The 14,979-nt window shown below is 35.4% G+C and overlaps 1 protein-coding gene across 1 annotated transcript in view; it reads right to left on the bottom strand.

The window, feature by feature from the left end:
• Nucleotides 1-14,979, bottom strand: part of PCDH7 (protocadherin 7) — a 281,461-nt gene that overhangs the window by 137,472 nt on the left and 129,010 nt on the right. Inside the window, exon 3 of the mRNA XM_059817558.1 lies at nt 7,775-7,991. Within this exon, the coding sequence (XP_059673541.1) occupies nt 7,775-7,991 (217 nt within the window). The remainder of the gene's footprint in view (nt 1-7,774; nt 7,992-14,979) is intronic.

Here is a 14,979-nt window from a genome sequence, read left to right as displayed (position 1 = left end):
GTCATGATTCCTTTAGGTTCATCATGTTGAAAATACATACAGATTTTTGTTCTGAATCAATAATTTATACTTGATATTTTTAAAAATGGACTCAAGGAAAATAAAATTTCTTCTCTTAATTTCATCAGTCTTTTTTTGCAACTACCCCAGCTTTTAAAACATCAAACCCAAAGCATCAAACGTATATGAGAAAGACAAAAGTAGTAAGATTATGTATTTTATAAAGGTAATATATAATAAAATATTTACATTTGCTGCAATGACTATTAAATAAGTAAATAAATAGAACAGTATTTGGGAACCAGCAGTAGAGAACAAAATGTATTTTTCACTGAAATGGAGAAGAAATACCCTTATAAAGGACCTCTTTTGGATCTTCATTATACTTGAAGACTAGAAGGGACAGAAAGATCTAATGTTGTCCAGGAAACTGAAGAAACTGTCATTAAATACAAATAGAGAACTGGGAAAATACAGCATGCTGAAAGGGCTCCTCTGAACTGAGGAAAAATAAATTTCCGTTGACTATCTGCATTAGATTTTTTCCAGGAAAGAGGCTGCTGTGGAGGCAAAGGTTACTAAATATTCCATTCATAAACCAGATGTCTCTTCTTCCTTGTGTCTGTAAATTTTGGAATGCATTTTGTCCTCTGTCTATCTGTCTACATTCAGGACTCCAACAGTATCAAAGGGAGTTCTGCAGTCTGCATCAGTGGGAGGCAGCCTGAGCTAGCAGCTGGCACAGAGGACTTGGACAAAAGCCTAACTCCACTAAGTCAATAGCAAAGCCCTCATCAGCTTGAGTGCAAACTGGAAATTGGTGTTCCAATTATTACTTTTTGAGGGGTGGGCAGTGTTTGGATCAATTACCAGATGAAAGATCAGTTCATAGCATGATATTGGACATACCGCTTCACTTTGTGATGGTTTAGTTCTCCACTTCTCAGTTTACTATGTTCTTTCATATCCACCTCAGTGAATTGATTTGAAATTCATAGATGAGGCAGGTTATGTAACTGCAACAGTCTAGATCTCTTGAGTATTTGCAGTAAGAACTGACTCACCAAGATGTGTACATGTGTGCACACCTACATGCACATATAAACACTTCCCTCACTGCTTCATCCTAACAGATATAGCTGCAGGAATGGTTCTTTAAGAATCCAAAATCTTTCTCCACTTTCAAATTATTGATTAAAAACTGATGGAATGTAAATATGGACTTCCTTTTTTAAAGGTGATAAAAGAAAACTGAATTTTAGTAAATGGCAGTTCAAGTTGTCTGGTATCAATATATTGCTTTTAAGAGTGGTGAGCAGTTACTGCTGTATGTATTTTCTTTTTAAGAGCAGGATACTGAAAACAGGAGTGGAGAAAGTAATCTTGTAATATAGCTTAAAAAAAAAGAGCCATATGCTATTCTTTACTATGAAGCACAAAGGGAACTAAAGCAAATACAATGGGAAAGCCACAGACAGAGAACAGCAAGAGCAATAATGCTATTTAGAAAATCAGAAAAATGTGGTATAATTTGTTAGCCTTGCTTTCAATGTACAGGAGTGGATTTCCAATACAGAAATACGCATTCATTCTTTGATTCCAGCAGATCCAAGCATACATTCTCTGAGAAACCAAAATCCTGATCAAGCTGAAAACAATTCACAGTGATACTCAGGTGTATTTCATGAATAGATAGCATACTGAAGTTGTTGGTATTTCTCTAGACGGTCATGGAAAATCAAAAGTAAGGATAGAAAACATAAATAATACACTATTCTGGTGGCTTCAGCAACAGTTATTTCTGCTCACAGTTGGCCTGTGTTTGGTCCTTTACTTTGCATTATGCATTTGAAGTACAATGTAAACATAGAATAGTAGATAAGATACAATAAGCCTTTAGTGCAATGATGTATAATACAAAATCTAAAATACTTGCTCATACTTCTGTAGTATGTTATTAAAATAAAATAATAAAGTTAAAATATACGTAAAAATATATATCATCACTAGGAATTTGTAACACAATCAAAATATAGTTCCCTCATTTCTGTTGTAAGTATACATATATAACACTTCAAAATGCAAATAACTGTTAAAGAATAAATACCACATAGTTTTGAAACTTGAATACTTGAAAGTATTACTGTGCATATAAGTTAGCAAACCACATACTCCTCTGCTGATGAAACTCACAGACATATGGGGTAAGGTCATCTAAAGGAACATCGTAAAAGATTAAAAAGGAAAAAAATTCAAGGAGGAAAACAGCCAGTGGTCTTCCCAGCCAGGTTCATTGCCTTACATAAGACTACATTAGTATAACAGGGAATGCTGCCCAGTGTGTCCCCTGTCTTAGGAACTGGGTTTTTTTTTCCTCTTATAAATGGTCTTATCAGAATACTCCATTCTCAAAACAAACTGATTTGTGACTGGACATAATCCATCACTGAATATGTATGTGTTCCAAAACATTATCCATGTATGTTGTAGGTTTCCAAATTCCAGAGTTCATTCTGTGCTTAATTATAGGTTAGGATTTATCAGAAATTAGGATAAGAATTCTTACGTATATTTATTATACAATGATTTGTGCAGCACTTTCCAGCATTTGGGGTTCATGCATGCAGCGTAACATTTAAGAAAATGTGGAAGTAGCAGCACTGAAAGATGAAACAAACCAAAAAAGGAACTATTAGCATGCAACCACTACATTGAAAACCTTTACTGTCTCAACCTCTCAGATGGACTACTTATATTAACATTTTCAGGACACAATTTTAAAAACAAAATTATTCACATGCAATTTGAGGACCTGAATTCAAGAGAACAGAACATCTGAAAATAATGAGAACTGCAAAAGTACAGTAATTCTATGGAATAAGTCAATGAATGTCTGGTTTGCAATGTTTACAAGGACATTTAAGTCTTCAAGAACATTAACCTGTGTTATTTACACTGCAAAAAGCTAAAAGGAAATGGATTCTGTAAACTAATGGATTCTTTTTTTCATTTTATTAACACTTTGGTCCAGAGAACAGATTAATATTCTCTCTTACAAGTAAAAGTGAGAGAATGCTTTTATAAATAAAATCAATTACATTTATTAATTGTCAAAATTCCTTTCACATTTTCAAGTCATCATCTCACATACCATGAACTCCTTGTCTATATTGACAGTGGAACTTTGACACTTACAGTCTAAATCTAAAATTGTCATTGAGAACATAGCATATTATCAGACTATATGAACCGAGACAATGCACTTCTCTTCCTTGCCTTTTAGTTCTTCTTATGTCAGCCAGAGTGTAATTTATCTACTGATTTCTTTGTGGGAGTCAAATAACTGAATCACAAAAATTCTGAGCTCCTTTTCAAGCTCTGCCCCTTACTTCCTTACGTGTTCTTCAGACATGTCACTTAATCTTTCTTTACTCCATTTCCCCCTGTAAAAATGGAATCTGTAAACCATTCCCTTATTTTCCTTCTTTCACAGAGATGACTGCTGTTCTCCAACCCTTACATATCTGATACTGAAACATGGGCTAATTTAAAATACTGTGCCACAGACCAAAGATACATTCATGTAGAAATACCTGAGCTAGCTTTAACACTGGTATCTCAGGTGTGGCAAAGAGTTTAATTATGACTACATGGAAACAAATCTCCAGGGAAGAACACGTGAGCCAAAACCTACAGTGCTGCAGTTTCACCACTATAGGTACTCTAAATAAATTAAGCAAAAATAAAACTGATTAAGCCACTACATGTATAAATAAATAGTAAATATACAGAAATCTGGAAAAAATAAAAGGAATATAATGAAATATTTCTAAGAAGGCTGCAAGAAACATGAGAGAGACCTGACAGAACCAGGTGATGGACATGAAAAAGAACAATTAAAAGCTCTGCTTAGAGATTGTATGTGTAAATAATAGTATAGGAATTAATATGAAAAGGCTGTATTGTCCATTCCTCAAATGGTGAGAATACACCTCCAGCTATCCTTACCTACATTAGAATAAATAGAAGTTCATGGAAAGAAAAAAATAACAGCTATATGACGATCAAAGACTGAAAAACCTAGGAATATATATAGTTCAGAGGAAAGATAAATTATAAGAAAAGTTAATAATCCACAGTATAAGTAAAATGGAATACTTCCATGCTCTTTTTCATAATGATAAAAAGGAACAGCCACTAATACTGTTAAATAAGAGAAAAAAGCAAATAAAAATAAAACCACTTTGATAGCTTCCAGAGGTATTTCCTTTTGAAAGATATCCTTCAGGCCTGTAACTTGAAGAGGGTTAATGACTTGTGATAAATTAGGTTCTATTATCATCATCATCATTATTACTATTACTGTTACTGTTGCTATTGCTATTAATTACTATTGCTATTACTATTACTATTATTTCAAAAATCACAATTTAAAGCACATGCTGACTGTTAACTGTTAGAGTCAGGAGGGTAGGTAATTCTGAAAGTATCTGCCACGGGGCTTTTTTTAATGTCCCTCGAAGATACGTGGTATTAGGTATTGTCAAAAAAAGCAAGCTATGACTAAAGAGCAGGAAACTCATTTACCATGGTAATGTCCTTACCCTTGATATACAAATTGAATGTAATGAAAATGTTCTCGAGAAAATTATTGTGCAATTTACATTAAGACAGTACCATTCTAACAGCAAAATTAGAGAAGGCGGCTGCAAATATGAGCAGATTTTCCTTGTAAGGAAAGCTCCAAGGGCAGGGGATAAATTAACTCAGAAGTTACTTCTGGTTCTGCAGATTTTACTAATTAACAAGATCTTTGCATACTGAATTTTCACAGTCAATCTGCTAACATTTCTTTTTTTCTTCCCTCTCTTTTTTTTTTTTTCTCCTGCATCTGACACCACAGCTAATCATCAGAACAAACCTTCAATCTACATCTGACAGTCATGTAGGCTGGTAGGTAATGTACAGCATATTCTAAGAAAACCAACTCCCTTACCCCTTTTTTTTTCTTTCCAGCATTTTACCCTTGCCTGAGAAAATAGAAAGAGGCCTCTTACCAGCAAACTGAAAGCTGAATTTCCTATTTACTCTGACTGTGAACTCAAGCTTCTTACATTTGCCTTAACTATAAAAATTACTTGTTTTCCTTAGTCATCTTAGCTTGCAAAAAAAAGTATCCAATGTATCAGAGGGTCTAGCATACTGTGCTGAAAATTATCATTTCAAACTTTAAAATGAAAGGAAAACCAAAGCAATTAGTTATAACTGCATTGTTTCACACCAACTGAAATTAAATGGTAAATATTTGAAGTAATAACAATTAATAACTAAGATAGATAGCTTCCAAAGTACTGTTTCCATGGAAAATCTGCATGAAAATCCAGTATAAATTCTGATTAAAACCTAACCAAGCTAAACACTGCAGTTTACCTAGATTCCAATTAAATATGACAAATGAACACTTGACAGATTTCAATTCCAATTCTATTTCTGTCAGAATGATCCATTAATATTGAAGATTACATTATCAGAATTTGAACAACACAATTGTTCTTAAAATTAAGAATCTGATCACAGAAAACTCAAATGTCAGATATCACATATATGAAGGAACAAAAGTACATTCTATCCTGTTCCATCATTATTTATAGATTAATGTTAACAAAAATTTCTGGAGGCAGATGACATGCCACTGTTGAAATCTTGTTTTTGAAATGTGATAGCAAAATCCAAAAGTCTGCAGATTATAATTTTCATCACAATGTCAGCCACCTTTCAAAGGTCTCAGTTCAAGGTTTTATAAAGAAGCAGGAATCCCTGATTACTATATGCAAGTCCTACCATGCAATTTTTTTTTTCACAGTAATTTTGGTTTCATTCACTTATTCATGGAATAAAATATTTATCCAGCTCTATGTTTCTATCTATCCTATCTATACAATACTAATTTTGAAACTGAATCCAAGAAATTCATCCTACCAAATATAAAATATCATCTTTCAAAAAAATCAATGTCTAAAATACTTTAATTATTAGAATGCAATGCCAGTTTTTGCATCAGCACAAAAACTTAAATAAACTGGTTTGCTTTAATTTTTTGACACCGCTCAAGCACTCTTCATTTTCAGTTACACTTCAGTAAGTGTGATGTTTTTCATTGGCTACAGAATACGTTAAAAATTGTATCCAAGTGTGGCTCTACAGTTTTCCCAGTATGGTTCAGGCATACTCCATGTTAGCATGCTTTCTGAACTCAGAATTTAATGTCTAGCAATCTACTACACTGCTATATGTCCAGGGGAATTAACAAGTTGCTTAGTTTCATTATCCTAACCACAAAATCTCACTACAAAACAGACAATAAAATAATCATCCCAATTTACGTACAAAGTCTAGAAACTTTTTTCTGACATTTTTCTAGTAATACCAGTATCACTTTCTCCCCTACCACACACCCAGAAAAATGAAATGTAAAGGGTTATAGTCATATAAACAACCGAGAATATATAGACACACACTTATACACATACATAACCTAATACATCTTCTTTTTAGATGGATAACACCATCTTTCTTTTTGGTCAGTTAGGCATTTGCTGTTGGGATATACATTATAAGCATATGTAGACTGCTGTAGCCATTCTTCAGTCACACATACTAGATTTGGCAAGATCTTACCATGGAGATTAATATACTTTTATTGGGTCAACGTGTCTATCTCAGGAAAGACAAAAACCCAAGAACAATTATCCAGTGCTGTAATCTCTGAAAAACTAAAACATGCATTTTGCCAAACTAATTAATTCATTTTATAACAGAAAATACACCACCCTTCTTGCATATACCCACCAATTCCAATTGGATTAGCAAACCCATTATTTCATCAATTATCAAAAAACTGTACACTTTGACATACAATAATTTATTTTATTGTTTATGGGCAAATGAAAAGACAATGAAGTCAGTGTCTGACTTCATAAAATTTTAGATGAAGCCCAATAAGTGGTGTAAAAAATTCAGGTTTTATGAAATACATTTCAAATGGAAAAGATTTTTTAAAATTCTAAATAGTTTTAGATAGAAAAGAAAACAAAACCTGATATTTAAATTACCTTTACTTTTTAATAGCTGGAGAATTACTATAGAATAAATAAGGATTCAGCGTTTTGTCCTTCTGCATAAGTAGACCCTGAATTTAAATGTTCTAAAAGTACTGTACAAAATAAAGTGTGAAGAAAAGGAATGTAATGTTGTTCTTTCCTAAATAATGAAGAATGGACTTGACACTCAGTGTTATTTTGAAAACAGTCTATATAACGTTTTTGGGAAAAAGGGAATTCTCTAGAGTGGGGTTTATAAATCCTACTTTCTTTTGCTGATGCTGTACATATTACATTCTGGGAAATTTTCCGAAGTAGTTGTTGAACCAAAAATGGAAGGCAAAGAGAATACATGTCCTTTATGGTCTTTTATCTAAAATGAAAAATTTGGAATTTAATTCAGTTACCATCTCCCCAGCCCTCTACTGGAATTTTTTTCAATGTTTTAACTGCTTCTGCAGTATAGTTTTTAAATCATGTAAAGAAAAGAAAGTGCTGGGTTTATTTATGTTCCATTATTTTGTATATCTGCATTTTAACAAACTTTAAAATAAAATAATTACAATTTTAACTATTTTATTTATTTATTTATTTATTTTGACTGACCTTTCAAAAGTCTACTTAGTATCACTTGCTAGTGAGATTATGTGTGTGAATGTCGTGTTTGCCCCTACCATTTTCCATATGCTCTGCCTCACCAACACTGCCATCCGGCGTAGTCCTTTCGTAGTTGTCCTCTGGGAGTGGAAGGGCACCCAGTCTTGGCCCTGATGAACTCTTACTGCTTGGTGTTTCTGACTCCTCCAGACCGCTGTCATAGCAACTCTGCAATGACCCTTGATGCGGGTCCTGAGGCTGACTCACAACAGAAAACGTCACTCTACGAAATGGCTGCAAGAGAAAAGATTCTGAATGTCACTGAAAAGTTCAGTCTTTGAACAACTGATTCTCAAAACATGACTTAAGCAAACTAATATTTTAACATTTACCAATTAAACAACTTTGTCTAAATTAAAGCAAACAGCAAGTACAGTCTTTAAAAGGCCACTGGACTGAGCATCTGTGGTTTTTTACTGTGATATATGGTCCAGAACCTTCACGCAGTTTTGCGTAGCCTCCTTTCAAATGGCTGCATGAGCTAAGAAAGCTGGTTTATAATTATTCATAAATTCTGTACAGTTTCTCTTTTACTCAATAGTAATAATTTGAATGGAGTTTATTTCAGAATGCATAAAGGTACTTGACAGTGTGTGCGTGTGTATGTGTAAGACTGTGTGGGTGGGTATAAATGCTCACCTGTAAACTATATTGTGGGTATTAACAACATAGCAAGATACCCATAAGCCTTTTATAAAATCACTTCCTGTGGTTTTGAAAGCTAGTTGACATGAGAAAGGAGAAAAAAAGAAGTAAAAAAAAAAAAGGGTTCAGTCTCTTAGCTCCTTTGCCGTAAAATTCAGTGCCTGGAGACAGGGTGTGTTGCCAGCTGACTTAATAAAGCCTTTAAAGTACTGCGAGCACAGCTGACACCACATGTTTCCACTGGGACTGTACAAACATAGATTGTTAGAGATTTGTATTCATTCAAAATGACAGATATTACTGTTGCTCTAGAAGCCTACACGCTGAACCCTGGCACCAGTGAGCATCCCAGGAAGTGGGATAGTCGATCCTTCACATTTCAGAGGACAATGAGGGCAAGCGGGATTTTCAGTAAGAAGCTAGGGGATTTTCCTACAATTTGAACTACACTCAAGCAGTAGTGATACATTTCAAATAATTTAATGATACATTTGAAATAACTGACTGTTCGCAAGGCTAGAAAACCACAGAAATATCTGATGTTCTAGAAAGCACCTTCTAAAACAAACACCAAAAGATCCATTTTATAAGACACTATGCAGACTTCCTATGTTTAAAATATGAGGTCTGAGAGTGCTGCCCACTTTTCGATTCAGATGTGTTTCAAGTCCCATGTTAGAATGAGACACAGGCATACATCACGCCCACTGGCACCTCTGGTCACTATAGGGTAGAAATGTGTATGCAGGCCAGAAGAGAGGAAACAGCAATTACGACCACTCACACAATCCCTGAAGAATAGAAGTCCACATTAGGTTTACAAGTAGAGAGGTGGGTGGAGTTTCAGTTAGAATTTTTACATTTGTTTTTGAGGATACAAAGTTTTGAAGCTATAAAGGTATTCAGTGCTGGTGATAAATAGGTTGGACTACAAATTTAACACTAAGTCTTCCTGGCACAAGTGGATCAAAAGTTTATAAATGTGAGTGTTGCTAGAAATATGAGAAAATTCTAAGGGAAGAGTCACGGCATTCTCACAGTGAGTCTTTGACCTCTTAAAGTTTCCTTCTATTCTTCAGCTGCAAAGTGCCTTTATACCAATTTAATTTATAGCTTGGTATCATCTCAAATGCAAGGAGAATAGAGGAGCAAAACAAAAGAATGGAGAGCACAAATAATGCACATTAAAAGAGCACATTAAAATAGTTTAGAGTTGCTGCTTCTTTCACTAATGTGGAAATAGTAGAAACCATAGAGGAGGATTAGAACTACTATGTTAAGACCCTATATTTACCATATACAATTTTAATATCTTCCCCATAGATGCTCAGTAAGATCTCTCCCTTCCAGGAGTATTCAGAAGGAATCCCTTCGTTGAACTGCACAGGAACTCTAAAAGCTTTCCTACTGGTTCTGAATCATGCAGGAAGGATAAAGCCCTTTTGCAGTAGTCTGTCCTGCAAAACGTCTACATAATTTGTATTGTATTTTCATATTTCAATAATAGCTTGTGTATTGTGTTATTGGTAATTTACACACACGTTAATTCCCTCAGAGAAATAACTAAATAAATGTAAAGAAAGGTAAAGTGTCTTTATCTAAGCTATGATGTGAGCATCCAATTTTCTTTTCACTTTTTTTTTTTTTTAACTTATGGAAGTAGTGATTTCCCTGCATGTGCTTTCCACAGATGGACTTGTAAGTATATAAAAAGATGTCAAACAAAGACAATTTTTCATACCTTGTAAACAGCCTCTGTTGTTTCTTTCCAGTATGACTATTCTCAGATTGCTTAAGAATACTTGCAAGCAGCAGTTAAGGTTTCACTAGTCCACTAACGTTTATAGTCATTACACCGACCAAACTCACAGGCTCTTTCCACTATCTTGACATTGAAGTTAAATTTATTTCTTCATATTATTACCATGTAAGGTGACCAGCTGCTCCTCATCCACATGGGGACCAGTGGCACTGTGAGGATGCTGGCTGTATCAAGGGTGACTACATGTCTCTAAGGAGAAAGGGTGAAGGGCACGTGGGACTTCATGGTGTCTCCTCAGTCCTGACAGTGAAAGGCTTGGGAAGGAGCAGGTAGGTCCTGTGGGACAGGGATTTTGCTTTTAGACCAATGGACCCCCTTTTGGAGGACTGACAACATCTGGGGAGAGAGGATCCACCTGACAAAGCTGGCAACAACATCTTTGCCACCAGGCTGGGCATCCTGGTGAGGAGAACTTCAAACTAGGAATGGCTGTGGAGGGAAATTACAACCCACAGTCAAGTAAGGAAGTGGTGGGCAGGGGTAGGTACAAGAGAGATCTCCAGAATAATAAAACAGAGGGAAAGAGGGTCCACCTCAAGGAGGTCATAAGTCCAATGAGTGAATAAGCCTCAGGAGTCTCTGCAAGGCATCCTGCATCTGAGCACCTGGCACACTGCAAACCTCCCTAAACAGCAGGTCAGGTCAGCAGATGGGGCCTCCAACCCCCTTAGAAGAAGGTCTCTCACTCTGATGCTTCCTCAGGCAGAGTTTCCACCATACTGTCTGCTCCCAGGGCACTGACCCTATTCTGCAGCTGCAAATCTGCAGGTGAAAGAGTTGTCTGCCCTGTATTGCAAGACATCAAAAGCCAACAGTGTTCCCTAGCTTGGGAGTCTCTCCAGGGAGCACACCCTCTGCTTGTTCCTCTTTCTGTGTGGTCAAGGGGTTCAGGCTGCCTGGGTGGTATATGGGTATGTGTATGGGTAAATGTATGGGTATATATACTATACTAGTATGCTAAATAGTATTTAGTAAAAGTAAATATATAGGCTTGGAATAGAGGAAATCTGCTTTCAATTACTATAGCTGGGTATGTAAGGAATATCCATATACCAGTTCTTGATGGAAAACTGTATTTTGCTTTAAAGTAAAATCTAGTATAAACCATACAGCTTATCTTTGAAAAGATATGGTAAAATATATTGCTGTGGAATCACACAGACAAGCAAGACATTACATGTGTACATTCTCTCTCATATTAATTTAAGCATACTAGTAAGCATACTTAGTATGTACTAGTAAGTACATACGTAACATATACATTTCAGGAAAAAAAATTAACAAATTTTACATGGTATGACCATCAACTTCTATGGAGTTTAGTGAAGTTCCATTTTAAGAAGTTGCCAATTTCTGAATACTGACGATATCTAATGGATATATTTAAATGTCTCCTAAACTTCCACTTAAGGATTTATCTTGACTAGAGTTCAAGATTATCACATCATAACTAATCTTATTGACCTCACAAAAACTAACTTTATAAATCCTTGTTTAGATCAGTACTAAAGCTGTGAAGTGTTTGGTAGACCAGAACTTCATGCAATGAGATCCTGTATTCTGTAACTATACTTCAATTACTACTCAGTTCTGGACCAATGATGCAAACTTTGGGAATCTCCCAGAATTTGGATTTACTTAGACCCTGTCCCATAGGTTATTCCTGAATATCATAGTATCTCTCAAGGAAGGAATTAGCTGATAGAGATACTGTGACAACTTGAGAAAACATGCAAATTAAGGAAGCAATTCCCATAATTTCCCACAGACTGCTATGTTTGCCTGTTATCAAACCTTCCAGAGGAAACATTAAAACCTCCATTTGAAAGGCCCTATTGACCTGATAGCCATATGATAACCTGATAACTCTCAGACTCCCAAGGAACCATAGGCCGCAGCTTAGCAACCAGTTTTTAAAAGATGCTGAGGACCTTTGGGTACAGATTGCCTGTGAAGTAGTGAAAGTCACACCCTGTAACTCAGAACTAAGCTCAATGGAGCCTACCCTTAAAACATGAAGATCCTGCCCCTTATTCAGGTTTCTCCTTGGAAAAATACACCTGCAGCTCTGACCGTGGATAACTAGAGAGTATGATACTTAGAGACACACAGAGATCCTGCAGAATTCAAGAGTAGGATGGAAAGGTTCATGGATACCACACACCTACGTGTTGGTCCTACTTACAAAGTATTCTAAAGACCACTTGGGAATAAGACCTCTTTGAAAATTCTCCTTAGAGATTTAATCTGAAGAGACAAATATTACCAACCCCTCCCCAGGGTTCTGCTTAAAGGTTTTTAAGGTTTTATTCAATGATTGTGATGAATCAATTCCACCTACTTTTCCAGATATAATCACCTGCCTGGGTTCACTTTGTGGTAAAGACATGCTGCACCGTAAACACTTTGCGTCATCTACAGTTATTACAAGAACAGATTGATGCAACTTAAAACAAGAATTAAAAGAAAATATCAAGTATTTAAAACTTTCTGTTCCCTTTCCCACTGATTTTTTGGAAATCAGTTCCAACTAGATCACGAGCGTAGAACACCTGGTTATCACATCTGCAATTACCTCAAGAATGTTAGTAATGTTATTTAAAATAAGTTTTTGAAAGAACTATCAAAGATTTAGGATCACCCTGTTCCTCTTCCCATATTCTTTTAAGGATATATGTCTCACCTAGATGGCATATAGAGAAGAATATCTGTGACATACGCCAGGTTGGGCTGTTTTATAGCTAAGGCTAAAAATCCCTAAGAATATCATTATTTATCCTCTAAACTAAAAGAAATTCGATGTGCCTTTAACAAGTTATTAATAATGAGTTTTTAAACAGATCTGGGTGTTCATCTTGCTTTTTTTCGTAAGTGCTGTACTGAGTAGGAATTATCTGACACAAAACTAACACATGCAGTATTCAGTTCAGTAGAGCCAATTCAGCCCATTCCACAGAATATCAATGATTATGACATAATGCTGACAAAATCCTTTCTGAAAGAATGATGTGCATGTTAATTGTTATTCTGCAGCATTTATTACACTTCCATTTCCATTACAGCCATCAGAATTCTGACCTCTATATTGCATATACTTCTGAGAACCAGATCTTCTCAGGCAAATATGTATTGCAAATTTTGAATGCATCAGGCCTTGTGGAATAACATCATGGCCTGTGTTTTTCTGATAAAAAGAAATAGACCTTGATCATAATATATGTTTGTTACCTGCATAGTTAAGGAACACCGTATTCAATTAATTTAATGGATTTTCAGAACAGAAAATATTGGATATCCACACTGTGGTTTCCTGTCTCCTTTCCGACATGTCATCCTTTCTGAGATGTAAAACACCATATACTTTAGACAGTATAATCTGGATAAACATAGTAATAGTCATAACAGAACCATCAGTCATAAAAGATATTGAGTTTTTATATACTTTGAAACCATTTGAGGTTTCAAAGAAAACTGCATATTAATGAGACAAACAGGAGGGAAGGAAGATGAATACCCGGATTCATACTTCCAAAAATTTATTGGTAAGATGCTGGTTATCTTGTACATTTATTGCCATGACAAAAATAAGGATATAAACTGCACTTTAACAAGAAGAAACAGACTACATCCTTAATTTTGTGCTTCCTTTGATAAAATTACATCAGTAACATTTCACAGAAAAATGGACATGAGAAATTTCCAAGTGCTGACAAAATAAGGCACAGACCCATGAGGGGAAAGGAGAGAGTTATGTTTAGCTTTATTGATTTTTGGTGCACAACATTAATACAGCTCCATCTGCCAGCACTGTGAATCAACACGGTAGAGCTGCTTTTACCTAAATAAGCCCACTAGCTGTTCGATTTGTCCTTCCCAGCAAAACAGCAACCTTAAGCCTTTACAAGTCCCTTAGTAGAGATAGTCCTTACTAGATTCACATTTAGTAAGAATGCAATAGGCCTGATAATTTTCTCTGCCTGAAAACTTATATCATATTTTCTGATAACAGCCTATGGAATTATTCCTAATTATAACTGATCATGGAGATGATCAGAGCACAGCAAAAAGATACACCTTTGCATTATACCACAAAGGTAGATCACCATCTTCCCTGTTTCAACAGTATTTCATAAACCAAATATTTTCTTTTCCCCTCACCAGCAGAACAAAAATTGCTGCAATGCCAAAGACATATACTTCTTGCAGTCTGTACTAATTCACAGAATCACAGAATCACAGAATCACTAAGGTTGGAAAAGACCTGTAAGATCATCAAGTCCAACCATCAACCCAACACCACCATGCCCACTAAACCATGTCCAGCAATGCCATGTCCACACGTTCCTTGAACACCTACATGTTCCTAGAACACTTAATTGAGCCCTATTAATTTATTCTATGGTACAGTGTTTATCTTAACCTGTATTAATTAACTCTTCCCTATCCTAGGGAAGAGTTTTTCTCTTTTTCCTATCCCTTTTTCCTAGAAAGTAAAATCATATTATACTTTCAATTCATGAAGAACCCTAATTTCAGAGGTTGGCATTAGGGACACACTGTGGATAGACTTGCTGAAAAGCAATATATCCATATAGCTGCATGAGGCTTAATCATGACACTTTTTTGCCATTATGAGAGGGATTTTCCTTTCATTTCCTAAAATTTCTAGTTTTGCATTGTATTTCCTGATATTTCACATTGTTTATGGATTATATACTCTCATAGTTTCTGTCCAGCAATTGCTATCAGCTTTGT

The sequence above is a fragment of the Gavia stellata genome, chromosome 5 (assembly GCF_030936135.1).
Source record: "Gavia stellata isolate bGavSte3 chromosome 5, bGavSte3.hap2, whole genome shotgun sequence".
NCBI lineage: Eukaryota > Metazoa > Chordata > Aves > Gaviiformes > Gaviidae > Gavia > Gavia stellata.
Note: the sequence above shows the minus strand (reverse complement) of the source record. Positions and strands in the feature narration are given on the sequence as shown.